General features: G+C 28.7%; 2 protein-coding genes across 11 annotated transcripts in view; both read left to right on the top strand.

Moving 5' to 3' along the window:
- The window catches only part of LOC101240561 (focadhesin), a 105,932-nt gene that overhangs the window by 66,476 nt on the left and 21,127 nt on the right, over nucleotides 1–18,329 (top strand). For all 10 annotated transcript variants that reach the window (XM_065793525.1, XM_065793522.1, XM_065793526.1 and 7 more), the window contains 10 exons: nucleotides 55–197; nucleotides 5,204–5,300; nucleotides 5,381–5,577; nucleotides 5,756–5,847; nucleotides 6,089–6,272; nucleotides 6,871–6,975; nucleotides 8,884–8,985; nucleotides 9,575–9,699; nucleotides 16,132–16,280; nucleotides 16,437–16,558. In XM_065793525.1, the coding sequence (XP_065649597.1) occupies nucleotides 55–197; nucleotides 5,204–5,300; nucleotides 5,381–5,577; nucleotides 5,756–5,847; nucleotides 6,089–6,272; nucleotides 6,871–6,975; nucleotides 8,884–8,985; nucleotides 9,575–9,699; nucleotides 16,132–16,280; nucleotides 16,437–16,558 (1,316 nt within the window). The remainder of the gene's footprint in view (nucleotides 1–54; nucleotides 198–5,203; nucleotides 5,301–5,380; nucleotides 5,578–5,755; nucleotides 5,848–6,088; nucleotides 6,273–6,870; nucleotides 6,976–8,883; nucleotides 8,986–9,574; nucleotides 9,700–16,131; nucleotides 16,281–16,436; nucleotides 16,559–18,329) is intronic.
- On the top strand, nucleotides 3,525–4,420 carry LOC136077763 (uncharacterized). The gene is made up of 2 exons (XM_065791946.1): nucleotides 3,525–3,861; nucleotides 3,956–4,420. Exons 1-2 carry the CDS (start codon nucleotides 3,760–3,762, stop codon nucleotides 4,244–4,246), a joined length of 393 nt encoding a protein of 130 aa, XP_065648018.1. The 5' UTR covers nucleotides 3,525–3,759; the 3' UTR covers nucleotides 4,247–4,420.

Below are 18,329 nucleotides of genomic sequence, written 5' to 3'. Positions count from 1 at the left end.
TAAATTTATTATTGTTTTTTCTTTTTTTAATATTATATTTTTTATTTTTGTTAGATGTAATCTTAATAAATGACTTAATATGGATGTTGGTTACTGGAATATGGGAAAGTTTCAATGGTTTGTCATGCTACTATATCCACCAAGCTTTATTTTTATTGCGTCAGTTACTTTTTATGTGTTTGCAAGATAAAAAAAAGGTTAAAGCAGAATTATAATAAGAATAACTTAAAATAATTATATATAAGAATCAGGGATGCGAAGTCCGGAGTTCGAGTCCATGGAGTCCCTATTTTAGCCCGAAGTCTTAGGAGTCCATAAAAGTTTCAGGACTCCGGGACTCTTTTTTTTTTTTTAGTTAAAAATATTCCTTAAAAAGACCTTGTCACAAAGCACTAAAAAAGAGCATTTGACCGGAAGGCTAACCATCTGTTTTGCCGATTTTAATTATTTGGCCAGATTGAGTATCGGTTCGAATGTCGTGCCTTGTTAAGAAGTGTTACGCAGCTCGCATTTTACGTGTGAAATGACCATTTGCCTACCCGTTCAGTAGTTTTACGTTAAACCAAAACTTTTATCGTTTAGAATATTTAAATTATCTTTTGATATTGTTTATGTGGCGTTTATTTAGAAAATATAAAATAAAAGCATTTAGCTGCAATTGTGATCTAATAGGTTTTTTGTTAAAGAAACAGTTTGTTTAATTTTTTTTTTTGTTGTTAAAATTAGTTAAAGAAAATAAAGTGTTTTAAGTTTAAACTTTTCATCATATTTCATTATAAGTTTTATATTTCTTAAATATAAAACTACTAATGAAACCCTTAATGTTTGTTTTATTATTTTTTTATCCCATTTAGAAAGTATTTATGATGAACTGTTTATTAAAGTGTTTCCTCGTCATCAATTGTCTAGACCCAGGGGCGATTTCATGGGTTGTATGGAAAGGGGGTTGTTGCCCCCTCCTCTAAAAAGAGAGGGAGTTAACATTTGACTTACAGTTCAATATTTTTTATAAGACATTCGTCGCTTTTGAAGGACTCACCCTCTTCGTTTTACTCAAAAAATCGCTCCCTGGCTAGACCTGTAGGTAATAATATGTTTGAGAATTTATTTGCTCAAATTTACTTAATATGTACCAAATTTAAAAATAAATGATATTTTAGTTTAGAAGTTTATTTTTTTGCTTAAGTGATTCCGTTATTATTAAATTTTTAGATTTATCATAGAAAGAACGTCGATTAGAAATGATGAACTAGTTTATGAGCAGTAAAGGAATATTTTACCAAAGTAAAGTTCTTTAAAAATAATTGTCGATTGAATTTGTGCTTTTTTTAAAAAAATGAAATTTTTTATTTTAATAACGCTTACTGAAAAATTGCAATGAAAGCGGTATGGTTTAGATACGAAAAGCTATCAAATTTAACTCACAAATTAATTATACGCAATAAAAAAAAAAATTCAAATGTGTGTAAAATTGCGCTATTGAACCAAACTAACGATATAGACTAATGGTAAAAAACCTACCATCCAATCTACCAATCAGAAAGAAGCTAAAAAAAAGGACTTATAAAAATACTTTAACAAATAAATAAAAATTATTTTGCGCAACAATTCCTTTGACAGAAAAACTACTAACGTCATCAATTCGTAACTAGTCATGTTAACAACTTTCCTAACGACGTTTTCGAGGGTTGTTATACAGATAATTAATTTGGTGAAACATATATAACAGAGAGCAAATACTTTGCATGTTCACAATAACTTGCAATAACAACATTTTTATTTATAATAACATTTGCTGTTTACTTGTGAGCAACAATCTTGACTAGTAATGGCCACTAACTATGCATCAGATACGATCTACAGACATTTTCATTGTACAAATAAAATGTTGAATGGATGTAAAGTAGTATGCTTCAAATGTCTTGTACCCGAAAAAAGTAAAAAGTAATGAGTTATTCGGTAAAGAAATTACATGTGCCGCAAAAGCTCGCATTAACAACCTTATACGACATTTATCTAGAAAACACGCGGAGCTTGTCATTACGTTAGAAAAAGAAAAATTTGAAAAACAATTAGAAGAAAAGAATAAGAAGCAAAAACATACAGCCATCAAAGGCAGCACTTCACAGCAATCCATATTAAAGTGTTTTGTACCGCAGCAAATTAATTTGCATATAGCAAAAGATGAGTTTTTACAAGCCTTAAACCAGCTGGTTTTGATTGAAGGTCTTTCATTCCAGGTTCAAATTATTTTTTTGTTAATATTTATTAAGTAATTTCAAAAAAAATCTAAAAAATTATATGTTTTTTTGCCATTTTTTAATAAAAATGTATTATTCTAAAAACAATTTCTATAGGCGTTCGATTGGGAACCTATTCAAAAGCTTTGTGGAAAAGTTGCATCTCATTTTGGATTGAAAATGAATAGAGATAATATGAGAATTCAAGTTAGTTATCTTGCCAAAAAGCATTGCGAACAAATCAAAAACAAATTATCGGAAATGCTAATTTATTTAAAAATCGATTCTACATCTAGGCATATGCGCCACTACCTCGGTATAAATGTGCAATACTCAAACAATGATGAAATTGTTGTCATCAATCTTGGCACTATCAATACAAAGGGAAAACAAACGGCGGAATACACTAAAAAAATTATTGAGAAGTGTTTAGATAAGTTTGGAATCAATAAAATTAATATTTCAGGCCTCAGTGTTGACAACGCAGCAGTGAGTAACACATGTTTTAAAACTCACCTATATTTGTTTAAAATGAAGAACATTGTATATTAAATTGATATTAAAATTAATATTTTAAATAAAAACATTTAAAAAATAAACTTTTTTGATAAAACCGTATAGTCACTAAATTTTCAGTTAACTATTGAAATCATAATTAATATATTTAGGTGAATATAAAGTTGGTGCGCGACTTCGGGATCCGCGCCATTGAGGAAATCGAAGATGAAGAAAGCGATCTTTTAGTTGAAACTGATGAGTTTGACGAAGATGGTCAAAATAAAGCAGACAATGCGGCAGCAGTCTTGGCAAGTGGAGTTGCCGGTAGAATGAATGTTATACATCTTCAAAGATGTGCTGTCCACAATTTACAGCTAGCCATGAATGATGCATTGAAGATGCTCACAATAAAAAAATTCCTCAGCCATGCAAGAGAAGTTGTCAAAACTGCGAGAAATTCTAAGTAGATTGACTTCTTCAGAGACCAAGCTCCACATCTTGTTCCAATAATAGACCAGGCTACCCGTTGGTCTAGCCAGTTCAATATGATCGAGAGGCTAATTCAGGTAAGTTAAAGTTTATAACTTCTAATTTTAATTAAAGTGTATAAACCGGTTTTCCAACCGGTATAGTATAAATCCAATTAGTTCAATGTTAATGACATTTACATTATTTAATAACTTGTAAAATTTAGTTTATGTAAATATTTCTTTAATAATCCTCTTTACTTAACTCGTTGAAAACGTAATACATATATTTAATGAATTCTTCTGTTCTTCTAGATTCGACCAGTAATTCAAAACCTGAATATGCAAAAAGAAGCTCCTAAAGAATTAAATGTGCAACCATATTTTTGGGGGATGTGGGAAGAACTGAGAAATGTATTGCATATGGCACGCGATCTAACTATCCGTCTTCAGTGTGAAATATTACCGCAGGCAAATTCCTTTTTGATTGGAATTCAATAAAGTGTGAACTAGACAGGAAAGACAGTGACTTAGCCAGAGATTTCCAAATAGGAATGAATAATAAAGAAAGTGCACTACGCGAAAATTCGTTGTTTCTTGCAGCAGTTTACGTGGTTATTAGGCATAGCTGTATGCTAACAGCGACTGAAGATAAGGTTGCTTTTTTTTATCAAAATGCATTTATATATAAAGTTTTTAAAATTTAACTTTAAAAAACACATATTCAAAAACTTATTAATATTTCTATAGATAGCTGCAGCTGATGGACTTTGGAAAATTAATTACAAACTGATTCAACTGGCTAATAAAAATAAGAATGATGAACTCGACAAAATTAAAAACGCAGTAGCGCGCAACTCTTTTTCAGTTCATGTTGCCGAATCTAGTTCAGAAAACGAAGAGGATGCTTCACCAGTCGCAAAGCGACGACCAAATTTATTTATGCTATGTGAACAAGAGATTGAAAAGAATTGTTCAAAAGAACAAATGCAGGTTCAACTAGATGTAATTGAAAATTTAAAGATAACTCCTCCAATATAGGCGACTTTATAAAACTTAACCCATTTAAAGCAGTTAAACAGTTCCCTGAGGTTTTACAAAATGCTTGTCGAGTCGCTTTGTCGCTACCCATATCCCAAGTCAGTGTTGAGCGACTGTTTTCAGTTTTAAAGCACATGACACCAGATCATCGTAGTCGATTTACATCTGAGTTAATTGACGATAAGTTTTTTATTTGAATAATTTTTGACAATGTAGATATTGTAATATTTTGTTCTTGTAACTTTATAATATACAGTGTAATTAATGTAAATAAACATTTAAATCTTTTTATAATTCTATGATCATATGTTTTCAAATAAACTGAGAAATTGAGAATTCTGTGCATGCAGCAATACAAAATAAATAAAAGTTGTCTTTGGAATTGCATTATTCTTATTAAGCAGTGGTTGCGCTCGGCTGCATAAACCCACGGATCCCTTATTTTTCCTAAAAAGTAAGGTAACCATGGTTCAAACCCACCTTTGGGCAAGTTTTGCAACATCGGTTAGGAAGGAGGAGTGAATTCCTGTTAATTGCTTTTCCGCGGTGCTCTGCGATAAGACCGAATAGTCTACTTAGGGAACCATATATTTATGTATATGTATATATATATATATATATATATATATATATATATATATATATATCTTATTCATAATAAAAATATTACTGGTACCCTATCACTTTTATGGCATTTATACATAAAAACTCCAGATAATAAAAATCTGTATTTAGTTTAAGAAAGAAAAAAAAAATCCGGAGTCGGAGTCCAAGAAGTCTATGATTTTTGAGTCTGGAGTCCTGGAGTCCCAAAAAATCGATGGAACTTCGCATCCCTGATAAGAATTTATAACTAGATATAAAAAGTAAATTTAACCAATTAAAAAAAAAAAAAGTAATTTTAACCAATAATTCAATAAAGTGCTACTTCCTAAAATATAGTTTTTAAATGTATAGAATCTTTTACAATTCAAAGATGAACTTCTTCTGTTTTGTGCTTTAATCATGGCAAAATCTAATGAAGTGGAAGCATTGAAGGAGATTCTATTATTTGGTAATTTTTGTTGTTGTTGATATGGTGGTAGGGTCTGGCTGATGTTGGACTTTTTTTTTTGTAAATAAATTTTTGTATAGTTTTTAGTCTTGTACCAGAATGTCTTAGAGATCTTACAGTGGAGAAATCTAAATCTTTAATTTCTATCCTTGTCTTTCCAATGTTAAAGCTACTTAGTGACCAACATTCTTGTTTTGAGAGTTCAGACATTCATAGAATGATTTTGGATTTTTTTGCAAATGTTGAGAATATCCTTATTTGTGATTCCAAAGTTAATGTAAGCATTTTTGAATCCAAATATATGTTTTCTTGCTCTATCTACTTTTGTGTGTATATATTTATATTTATGTTATATATTATATATATTTATTTTATGTTTATATATTTAGTTGAATATGTATGTGCAGTGTTAGCTACAAATTTGAATCAAAATAAAGAAGACCTTATAATTTTAGATACCACTAAGAAGTTTAAACATTTCTATTCAATATAGTAAAATCTTTAAGATTTGTCATTCATCACTGTCTATGTTGACGTTGCTACACAGGTATGTTTTTATAAATTGTGTATTTTTTCTAACATGTATTTATTTTTTGCTCTGGGGCCAACAAGCTGGAGAAACTTTTTTTAAGCAGTAAAACTTAAATCTTGATAGACAAACGTTTTTTTTATTCTTATGAAAATATATCAAAAAAGAAACCCTATGTTATTTCATGATTATGTAACTACGATTTGTAGTTAATTTTTTACAACATTCAAGTATTATTTTGTTTGAGAATGTTTTTCAGTGATAATGTAATGAGTAGCTCATGGTTAACTGATATCAGCTTCATGGTAAAAAGTAGGAATACTCTGCCTAAAGAAAACATTATTTTGATGCTTTCAACAGTATTAGTTATGCACACCAATGAAGAATTATTTAGAAAGGCTCTTCAAACTATTCTTGTTGTATGTCAACATGATATTAGCATGGTAGTTATTAAATTTTTTTTTCTTTTTTAGTTATTATTTTAAATCTTGTTTTTATTTTTTTATGTTAGCCTAATATTCTTAAACCTGTATTTATTCCCAAAAGTTTTTGCATAAAATTTAAGATTTACAAAAATACTATATAGTGTTATTATATATTAATTTTACACATTATATTAAATATAAGATTTTTTTTACTTTTGAAAAAAGAGAGTTAGACTCATTTTATAGGCGATTCTCAAGTGATCAGAATAAGAAATCTTAGATCAATAATCAACACTTTTAAAACTTAAATGTTTTTTTTAAATCCTTTGTTTAGCTGAGCTTAAAAAAAATAGAGATTGGGCTCTCTCTCTCTCTCTCTCTCTCTCTCTCTCTCTCTCTCTCTCTCTCTCTCTCTCTCTCTTATATATATATATATATATATATATATATATATATATATATATATATATATATATATATATATATATAGTGTCTTGAATACTTTAATTATAAACTAGTGATATAATTAAATCACAAGCAATCGCATCTCTCTAGCAACCAAGTCTCTTTAGCAACCAATTATTATTAAAATATCATTTTTGTAATTTTCTTATAGGTTATGAACTTTTTCCCTCTTTTACTGTATTGTCTGAGGAGTGACAGATTTAAAAAAGTCAAGTTAGATGTTTTGTATATTATACCAGAATTGGTGCTACATAAAGTAAGTAATTTTCCTTGTATTAATTTTTGTTAATTTTAAATCTATCATGAATAAAATAACAGCAAATAAAAAATAGTAAACACAGTTAAATAAAATGTAATTATTACTACAGTTGTTGATTTTTTTTTTAATGAGTTATAAAATGTCTAATTCACATTTTTCCGAAAGAAAGAGTAATCAAGAATTCCTAGCCCAGTATTATTCATCATTTAACCTAGTATTATTCATCATTCATTCACCTTTCTTTCTTCTGGTCCATTAAAATGTTATTTTTTACAAAAGTTGAATATAAATATTTTTGTTTCATGAAGTGTAATATCTAGACAAACAGTTAGTCTAAACTATAACAAACTATAGTCTAAACTAAAGTCTATTTGTTTATTGCTTTAGTGAATAGCACGTCAATGCTCCAGAGGGTTGAAACAATTTATTTATGATAATATTGTTATAGTTTTACAAAATATTGGGAACTTTTATTAAAACTATTAATAATTCCTTCAAAAAATAAAAAATAAAAAAAAGTCATTGAATTTAAACCCATTAGGAATTCCGAGTTATACAGTGCCATTGGGCTGGCTATGTTACACCCTGCAATGTTTGTTCTTAAGCTGACTAATAAACTTAGATATTAAAATAAGATTTTTGAAGATGATTATTAATTTTGACTATTAAACTAAAGATTTTTTGAAGATAATCAAGATTAATTAAAATGATTGAGCAGGATTAGTGGATTAAAATCTTTTAAAATACAAATAAAAAAATAACAAAATCCTTTTAATTTAAACTAAAGATAACCTTTTTGAAGATAATAAGATAAATAACTAAAATTAATTAAGATCCTTTGAGTTCTGCTGGAATAGTGGATTAGCACTTTTCATTTGCTATAACAAATCAATTTGCTATATAAAATTGCCATTCCAGTAAAGGGATGTTATCTAACATTGTTATTTACCAGTTTACTGAAAGGATTCCTTAAAGTTGCTTATAATTAATTCAGTTTTAGTTAAAACAAATGAATGTGAAAAATGTAATTAGTGTCCTTATTTAGTAAAGTCATTCAATAAAGGCAAAATATTTTTCTGGTGAGAACTTTTTTCATGCATTCAAATGATTTAAAAGATTCGAAAAAGAAAATTGTGCATTTGATCATAGTTAAAAAATAAGGAAAAATGAAAATGTTGCTTATAGACACTGGAGCCCAGCATAAATTAACTTATAGACACTGGAGCCCAGCATCACTTAACATATAGCCACTGTAGCTCTCCATAAATTGTTCTAATATAGAGTATTAACTATTAGGCAGTTGATAAAAAACTGGAAATGTAAAGATAACCGCACAGAAAACAATTTAAAAAAGCATAAAAAAGCTATTAAAAAAAACCTTTAAAAAATTTAGTTATTAAAAAATATATATATTAAAAGAAACTGTTGAAAGAGCTATGTTTAAGTAAACAGAAACAAATGTATCAGTCACAATACCATTTATATAAATGTCTAATCAACTGTGTTGTCATTTTGCAACTGCTACTAACACTAAATCTTAACTGATAAGATTCTTCAAGCCAATATAGATAGCAAGCTTGACAGAAAACTAAACATTTTTTTCATTAACATAATCTAGATTCAATTAAGTATTTAGCCACAAATACCATTGTTATGTAGCAAAATTTGACAATGAGAAGCATCAAAAGCTTTACAGAAGCCAGAAAACAATATGAGAAAAGTTTAGTTTCTTTAAATTTAGTTTCTTCTTGAGTTTTTTTTTAATGTTGCAACTATTATAGTTGCTGTTGCATTTTATAAAATAAGTTTTAAAATCTTAAAAAAATTATTTTTTTAAATTGTTGTTGTGTTTAATTAGTAATTTTTTTAATATCTTATTTGAAACAATTTTTTATTTTTTTATAGATACTTGTAGGTATTGGATTAAAACTTGTTAAATCACTTTCGATGAGTCTTGCACTGTTTCCACTAGCTGTAAAACTTGGTGTCGAAATTTGGAAAAAGCAAGTAAGCTAAATATTTGTAACAGAAACTTGTATTGTATTGTAACTTTTTTGCCTGTTACTCCTTTCATCAGGGAAGGGACAACTCTCATCTGGCTTAAGGAATTTCTAAGCATTCAAGAAATTTATATGACCACTGTAGTACATTGATATCATTGTTTGGTATACATACATAACATGATAGGCCATATTTATAAAACATGATATAGTTGTACAATATAGTCAAACAAGATAGTATGGTTGCTAAAATTGGATGCCTTTATCTCTAAGCACAATGATCATAACATGGTTGCTAAGTGTAGTTTTGATATTATCAAATTTATAGATATAGAGCAAACTCCTAACATTTGTGTTTATAATTACATCAAAAAAAAAATGCTTTGCAAAAAATTTCAATGATGAGTGTGTGCCTGTGTCTTTGTTAGAAAAAACACAATGTGATTTTAGTTAATATGATAATTATTATATAAGTAATGAGTAATATAAAATAAATTATATAAATAGTTAACTTTATTTACTATATTTACTGACATTATATTGAAAATTTTTGCTATGGTTTTGATTATTATTGTTTTTTTTTTGTTTTTTTGTAGCCACGTGTATTTCCACATGTTTTAGAGTTATTTTATATAAAGTTTGACAAACCATTTGAATCTAAAGTGTGGTATGAGTGCTTACTTGCAAAAATTAATGGTGCTCATGAAATTTGTTATTCTGGGTAAGATTTGAAAACTTATTACTTATTAATTATTTATAGTTGTGGTTCAGACAGGTTAAAAAACAAACTACTAAAAACAAAACAAGTACTTTTAAATGTAAGCGAAAACAAAGCAATTACTTTTAGATGTTAATGTATCCAAAACAATTACTTTCAATATGTAAAAGCAAAACAATCACTTTAAGATTTAAGTGAAAGCAAAATAATTATTTTTAGATGTAAGGGCTAACAGAACAACGGTATTTTATCAAAGTTTTTGTTTTCCTAATTACTTTTAGATGTAAGTGTATCCAAAACAATTACTTTTAGATTTATGTGAAAGCAAATCAAATAGTTTAAGATGTAAGTGTAATCAAAACAGTTACATTTAGATGTAAGGGCTAACAGAACAATGGTATTTTGTCAAAGTCTTGTTTTCCTAACAATCAAATAAAATGCTAACTAAATGTACATATTTATATGACATGCAATTTTTTATGTTCAAGTTTACACCCAACAAGACTTTTACTTGTTGCTCAACAAAACAATCACTTATTTTTATTTAATTGAGATTTTTTAGCAAAATAAAGAAGACTCAAAAAAAAAAACTGTCTAATACACAACTTAAAAAGCACTGGTGTACACAAAAAGTGTTTACAGTATCGTCATGATAGTACAGTATCGTCATGATAGTACAGTATTGTCATGATAGTACAGTATTGTCCAAAAGTAATTAGACAGTTTTTTTGTTATGTTTTTCAACTAAGTTAACTTTTCAAAATTTTCTATAATTTATTACACAAGTATTTTTACTCAAATCATAAGTTTTTATAATTTGACATACATTGTGTATGTCAAATTATACTACAATTAGAAATAAACAGTTTTAAATTCCTTTAATAAGTTATTTTAATTTCCTTTAGAATTCTTTTATATATTTTAAAGGAGATTAAAATAATTTTTTTTTTAATAATCATCAACATTCTTAAGAAAAGATTTTCTGTTAACCAATCATTACCAGCAAATATTGTTTTAGTGGATTTGCAGTGGACCTGTATAGGCATTTTTAGCAGTTCATTGGAGTTTTGCTGATTGGTTACTTAGTAGAATGTTAGTGGCAGCCACTATAAATGGCAAGCCAATAATTTTCCAACATATTAATAGCGGCTAGTCATCGGCTAGCTACTTTTGGCAGCTGCCACTAATGGTCCACTAAGTAACTAATGAGCAAAAATACAGCGGTCTGCTCAAAATGCCTATTTAGGTCTATATGTTTGCTGGGTTTACATTGTTTAAAAAGAGTTTTTCATTAACCAAACATTAACGTTGTTTAGAAAGAATTTTCCTTTTTTTTTTTTTTTCCCAACATCTTCACTTCCAACTAGGCTGCAAGTAACCACTATTAGAGATGGAAGTTACTGGAAGAGAAAAGATAAAGTTTATAGAGCAAGATAACAATTGACTGGCGACTTAAAGTATTGCAAATTATTTAAATCAGGAAAGCAAGATGAAGGAAGCAAATTCCAAAGAACTGATGTTTAAGGAAAAAAGAGACACTAGTTCTTTAGAGCAGTGTCCATTATAGTATTTATAGAAAAGAAAAAGAGAAGCATCATTATGACAATGTGATAATGGTTGGAGGTTGACTGCAAGAGCATGTCCAACTATGTTTACAATGCATTTTTGGATTAACCAATCATTTACATTATTTAAAAAGAGTTTTCCATAAACCAATCATTAACATTGTTTAGAAATATTTAAGGACGTATTTAGGGTAGCTAATAGTATGCAGCTGTTTGCATATTATAACTTGGTGGTAAAAGTCATTGAACTATAATTATCTTAATATAACTTTTAAATTTGGACCAATCATAAATTTAAATTTTTCATTCTTTTGTGCATCTAAATTGTTCCTATTTTCATAAAAGTCATGATTTATAGATAATAAAAAATAATATGCACTAAATCATTCCAATTGGTTTTCCTTTGTTTTGTATTCACACCTGCCTGCAACCACTTTTTAGTTTTGCAATTTGACCCCAGACATTGTCATACATCGTTGGATTCGTTACAATGAGTTGATTTAGGTTTGATATGTCACCGAAATCATAAATTTCCTTTTAGCAAAAAAATTACGTTTTAGGGGCCAAAAGGGCCCAATTTAATAATATTTTCCCAAATTCATGGATTTTTTTTATTTTTTTTTAAATAAATTTATTTAACAAATTTATCAATTATTTAAAAGTTATAGTCATTTAATTTGTGAAAATAAGTCATAAATAGAATATATCGTTTGGATATGACTGTCTTGAATATGTCATTTGTAAAATACAACTATGTTTTATATTGTTAAGATTCTGTTTATTAATAGACATATTTTTGTGTCATTATCATAAAAAAGTTATAATTAAGTAAAGTTAAAACATAGATTCCCATATGCAATATTTCAAGTTTTTTTCCGTTAAAACTGATAACAGCTTTTTTCAAATGTTCAGAAAAGGAGCTGTTACTTTTGGAAACTTTGAGTCTATTCTAAGATTCATTAACAAAACTGTAATGAATTGCTTCAACAGCTTGTTCAGAGTAGCAGCCTAATCCACGTCTTCTTACTGCACAAAAAGCACCTATATGTTTTATAATAAAATGAATTTTCAATGAAAGAGTTATTCCATAGTCTTCAACAAGTGTTCTGCAGTGATCTTCAAAGTTTTTAATATGTGTTTGAAAATCGTTATGAAGTTTTGTCCAAACCAAGACTCAACCAAATTGTTTAAAATTCTAAGCCCCTTTGCCTTTAAATTAATTGGCAATGCACGCATGTACTTTTAATAGTTTTTAAGAATTTTACGGGAGGCGTTGCCATTAAAGGCATTATTCTGGACCTCTTTTGAAATGTTTAAAATCATTGATACTTTGGCCACTTCATTTTCACCACCACATTTCTCTATATGATTATAAATATGATTAACAGTTCCTCCATTAGGTGTAACTCTGTCGGGAAAAGATAATCTGCCAGTAAGTGGTCGCTTGTTTCTAGGTGTATCAATGGAGGATTAATAACATTGCAAAATTTTTTAGCATTAAGTTTTATTGCACCTGATTGAAAAAATTTTATGTACTATTCCTCTAAAGAACCAAAAGTTCTAAGCTTCTCTTTTTTAAATGGTTGCATTCTTTTCCATTCGCATGTATGGCAAGGTTGTGTAGCCATAGCTCTTGGAGATAAACCACACATTATTTGACAAAGTTTAAGATCAGCTACAAATGAGTGTTTTATTTTATCTAAATTTAGACAGTTCATTAATATAGAAACATTGTAGTGACTTTCAGGAACATTCAGAACTAAAGCTAGTAAAAAAGAAGCTTTCATAGAACTTTCTTTATATTTTGAATTCTGAGGTTCTTCATACGCAGCGTGGAAAATAAGAAATCAAAGGCGAGCGGTCAAACTGACCGGCTAATACATAAAATTGACGGTCAATTGTTTCTTTTGGGCGGTTTTTTTTTTTTTTTGGTTCAAATTTTCATTGTAGTAATTATTCTGCATGACGAAACTTTGTAAATAAAAAAATAACTTCATACTTTAAAATGAACGAATTCGTATTCCTTTTTAATTTGTATTTTATTTTTTAAAATAATAAAAAATAAACATTTTAATATTATATCAAAGTAATTTATACTGAACACTTAATTAAGTATCGTTTTATGTAATACTACAATAATAATTGCCAAAGATACAAAAAACAAAGTTTTATGAAACTTAAAAATGTTTTATTAAAGATACGTTTTATTTGATTCATTATACAAAGTTTTATCGAAAGGCGATTTTAAATCTAAAGACTCGTCTGATGAAGATTCTAAATCAATTAATGTTTTTATAGTTTTTTTCTTTACTTTTTTTGAATAAATTTTACAACTTTCTTGTGTAAACCTTCGCAACGTATCTTCAGTCCATAATTCAATGGCAGGATTCACATCAAATTCTTCACTATTTGTTTCATCAAATTATTATCAAATATTATATTATTTAGCCGTTTTTCAGTTAAGCGATTTCTTGTGTCAGTTTTAATTCTATTCATAAGAGAAAAAAGACGCTTAACCTTTCTATTCGAAACAGGTAATACGAACAAAAATTCAACAAGAAGTAAAACCGGACCCCAATCTTTTTTCATAGAACTCGAAAAAATTTGATACCACACTTTACGGTACTCAGTTTTATCTGGTGCCAAATATTTGACAGTGTTATCAACTAAGTGATGTCAAGCATCTAACATATTATTTACACTCCCAGTGAAGCCAGCATAACGTAACGGCATATTATAAAAGTCATACAATTTTTCGATGTTGCCATCAGCAAATGAATTATTGGTATTATTTTGGGGCTTGGTGTGCGGCTCTTAGTCGATAATTTGTAAATTTTGCTGATTACGGATAAATTAAACCAAAATTAAAAATAAAGGCATTTTTTTCATCGCAATTGGTAGCAAAAGGTTATTAGAAAAATAAATAAAATGATATAAATAAAATATAAATAAAATGAAGGAATAAAAAAATGTTCTTAGTTAATATTATATTATTATTAAAACAATAATAAAATAAGAACTTCAATCATTTATGAAAAAAGCAGTTATGGATTTCATCACCAGTAAAATGAAATTAGTTTTGATAAGTGAAGCAAAAAAAAATTTATAGTTTACGTCATTTATAATACTCACTAACTAAGCGATTTAAATTAGCGTACAAACAATAAAATTATTTTAGAAGCTTTTTTCAAGGATTTACATTTTATGAAATTTTTGTATATGCATTTTCAAAGACATCCTGATAACTTGTCAAACATTATATGGCTCTTTTTTTTTCAACCGGTCAACCTTGACCGGGAAGAATCCGTTTTGAGAGGTCAAAATAGCAATTTCAGTCATTTGGGGCGGTCAGTGACCGTTGATCGCCCGTTATTTTCCACGCTGTTCATACGTACTCATTGTAGCTTTGTCTTCATGATTTTATTTGTCAAGTTCTAAACCTTTGCTCTCACAATCTGAAAATAGGTTCAAACAGATCTAAAATAAGATTTTTTTATTTTTACAATTTTTCTTTAGTTTTGACTGAATCATAGTTCTCATAAACATATTTAGAATGAAATTATTTACCTTCAGAAAGCCTCTTCCTCCATCAATACCGAGCTTGATTGTTTGATTGCTTAAATTCACCTCTTTAATCACAATAAGCATACTTACAAACTCCTCAATATTGGTGCACTTAATAATAGGGAGATTTTCCTTTACTTTTAAATTTCCTTTTTTAAATTCAAATTCTTGATAATCAATTATAAATAAATCTTCAAGTGCACTATCAATTACTGGAAGTTCTTTTTGTAGGTTTGCTTGTATGCAAGTTTTCCCTTTAATTGATGTTCTATTAAAAATATATATATATACATTTAGGCTAACTAAATTACATAAAAAGAGTAAGAAATACTTTATTTAAAAATCGTTCTTACCTGAGTTCTTTTGCTAGCTGTATTAGTTTCTTGTTGGACAAAGTAAGTCTTGATTGAATCCTTAATAAATCAATCAAGGTGATCTGTCAAGGTTTATTTTTTAAGGGCCCTACTGATATTTGTAAAGGTTTTGCACCTGTAGAAAGTTTAATTCTTTTTGATCTTTGTTCATATGATTTTTCTGAGATGACTTGAGAAGCAATCTGATCCTTAACTTTAGCTGAGGTTTGAAGTTTTTCATATGTTTTTACAACTAACGTTTTGTTTCCACATTTGTGCTTCTTTCCCTTCCCAATGTTTGAAATACAAGATTTACATATTTTTTTAGTTGGATGCACGCAACTTGGAAAACTTACTACTTTTTCTTCTTGTTCAGGTTCTTCCACAATAACTGGTTAGTTTACATATTTTACATTGGCAACTAGTAGAATTTCTGGTTAAAGGTGTAACAACGTTTTTAGTCTAGTTTATCACTAAATCCGGCAAGTAGTTTTTTCGACGTATATTACTTCTACATTTATCACATATGCCGAGTGGATTTTTTGTATCATTGCAATCTAAATCAAAAGTGGACACTTTCTCTTTTATCGCTTGTTTATTTATTAGTCTTGATGTTTTGTGAGCGCAAAAATAACAAATCTTTTTTTTCGGTTTGTGTCATGATCACACTTTTTTTGTGGATGTGACATAAGTATTTTTATTTATCTACAAAGAAAAACAAATATATATGAATAGGTATATATATATATATAAAATTTTCAAGTTATTTTTTTACTTACATCCTGAATTCCTAAATTGGGCCCTTTCGGCCCCTAAAGCGTAAATATTTTGCTAAAAGGAATTTTATGATTATGTTCAAATCGCAAAACTAAAAAGTGGTTGCAGGCAGGTGTGTATTGTTTGAAATTTTGTTTTGTAAATTATTCTAATGTTTATGATGCTGTATTTTATAGGTCACCTCATGGCAAGGATATGATTGCTGTTTTAAGTACTTCATTAGATATGCTTAATGCAGATTGTAATGTAAAATTTAGTGAATATAAAGATTCATGTTATTCATTACTAATAGAAACTCTAAAATCATTATGTTTAAACAAAGTAGGTGCTCATTTTTTTGTTTTTGTTTTTGGTCAAGTTTTTTCAAGTTGATTTTTATTCAAATGGAAGCTTTTTTTTTTAAATTTGTGGAAACTACGCGATGTATAGTAACTGAGGCTGTTTCTACTTTGTATTTACTTTTTATTTTATTTCTAGGTAGTAACTGTGGAATCTATTTGGAAAATTATTAGTACTAAAGTTCAGTCAAAGAAGTCTGTTTCAGTATTATGTAGCATATGTTCCTATTTAGCCTGTATACCTATTGTAAGATGTAAAAGTGCGGTATGTTTTTAGGTTTATTTAGTACATTTTCTAATAGTTAAAAACTAATTAGGTTTTAGTATTGAATGTCAAATCATCTTAAATTCAATTACTAAATTACATCTAAAATTTAAATTTTTTAGTTGGAAAAAGTGTACCAGACCATGTCATGGGGTGTTGACTTTAAATATTTTTATAAAATTTTTGAAATTCTAAAGAATTAGTTGATGAATATTTATGTATACTATTTTGTATTTTTAAGAATTGTAAGGATTTGAACCATGGCGATTCACTTCAGAAATGCTGCAAGCTAACCACTAGGGTGATGACTTTAATACAACCTCGTTTCCCTGTATCATAATTTGATGAGCTTTCATTTAAGAGTAAATAAAATATTACATTCAAGGCGGTTTGATAAAAAAACCTCACACACAAAATGATTTTAAGAATTTTATTTATTAGCTTTTTGGCCAAATTTTTGAAGTCACTATAAGCAGATATAAAATTGAACACAAGCTGTAGAGTCACATGCATACAACATTATATAGGATCATCAAACGCATAAGGAAGTCAAATATTCATGATAATGTTGTTAGAGAGGATGAATCTCAGTGGGAGGTTGTCCTTAATGTGGCAGGAGTCGTGCAATTCTTGCATAATTTTGATGGCACGCTCACAGCACTGGTTGCTTCGGGCAATGTTGATTGGAGAGGCATCTGTTTTCCAGTGGGTTTTCAAGTAATTGAGAGCTTTTGGGTAGTCGTTCAGAGCTTCAGATAGTTCTTCAAAATCTTCAACACGGAACAATTGACTGCTGAACCAATGGTCAGCCCATAAGTAGGAACAGATTTTACGCAACCTGATCTGGGTTTCTGGCATCAGAATACGTAAGAAAGGCTAGAATGGCACGAGAGTTCCAGTGTGCATTGGTGATGTTTGGGATCTGTTTGAAATTCACGATGGGGATCTCATTCCTCTCAGTTAAGTAACAGAAGACACAAGTGAGGTGGTAGAGAAACTTCATGTCATCTCTCCAGCCGCCTGTTTTCTTAATCTCAGTTTTTTTATCATAATTGCTCATCAAATTCTGCACAAAGAAATACTCGATATTTGGAGATTTAGTCGACCCATGGAGCTCATCGTCCATGACATGGTCTTTAAGCTCTACAGCAATTAAACCGATCCTCTCTCTCCGTTCTTTGGCAGTGGGTTCAAGAAATTCGAAGCATCCAATGATTTGTTTTTTCAGGAGCATGCGAGTTCGTTCAAGGGTGCTCCATAAGTTGCCATGTTGCTTCTTCTTGATGGGGCTTGAAACTGGACTAAGTTATTTGTCCAGGTTTCCTTGTACTTCTCCGTGTTAAAAGGGCTCTTCTTGAATAACATGTTGTCTTCTATTCAGCAACTGAAATAGCAAAGGCCTTAACATTAACATTAATTACGTAACAAATTAAAGAAACTGTTATTAAGTTTTCAATTGAACTGTTATTGCTAATATATTTTATTTCAAAAGAAGCAAATAACGATTATAGAAAATGAAAAAGGCAGACACTAATAAAATATTATATGCTCAATTATAATTTGCGAAAGAGTTAAATGTAACTTACTAAGTAGTACAAGGATCTCTTTATACTTAAACTATAGAAAATGCACAATAATTAAAATAAGGCAATAATAATGTTGACACCAAATTAAAATAATTAAAACTCAACTACCTGCTTTGAACACCTTGCTTATATACCACTTTACAGCACACTGCAAAACAGCTAAAGAAATTTTTAGAACTCTACAG

Source organism: Hydra vulgaris, chromosome 03, assembly GCF_038396675.1.
Source record: "Hydra vulgaris chromosome 03, alternate assembly HydraT2T_AEP".
NCBI classification, from domain to species: Eukaryota; Metazoa; Cnidaria; class Hydrozoa; order Anthoathecata; family Hydridae; genus Hydra; species Hydra vulgaris.
The sequence above is the reverse complement of the archived record's forward strand: the minus strand, read 5'-3'. Positions and strand labels throughout refer to the sequence as shown.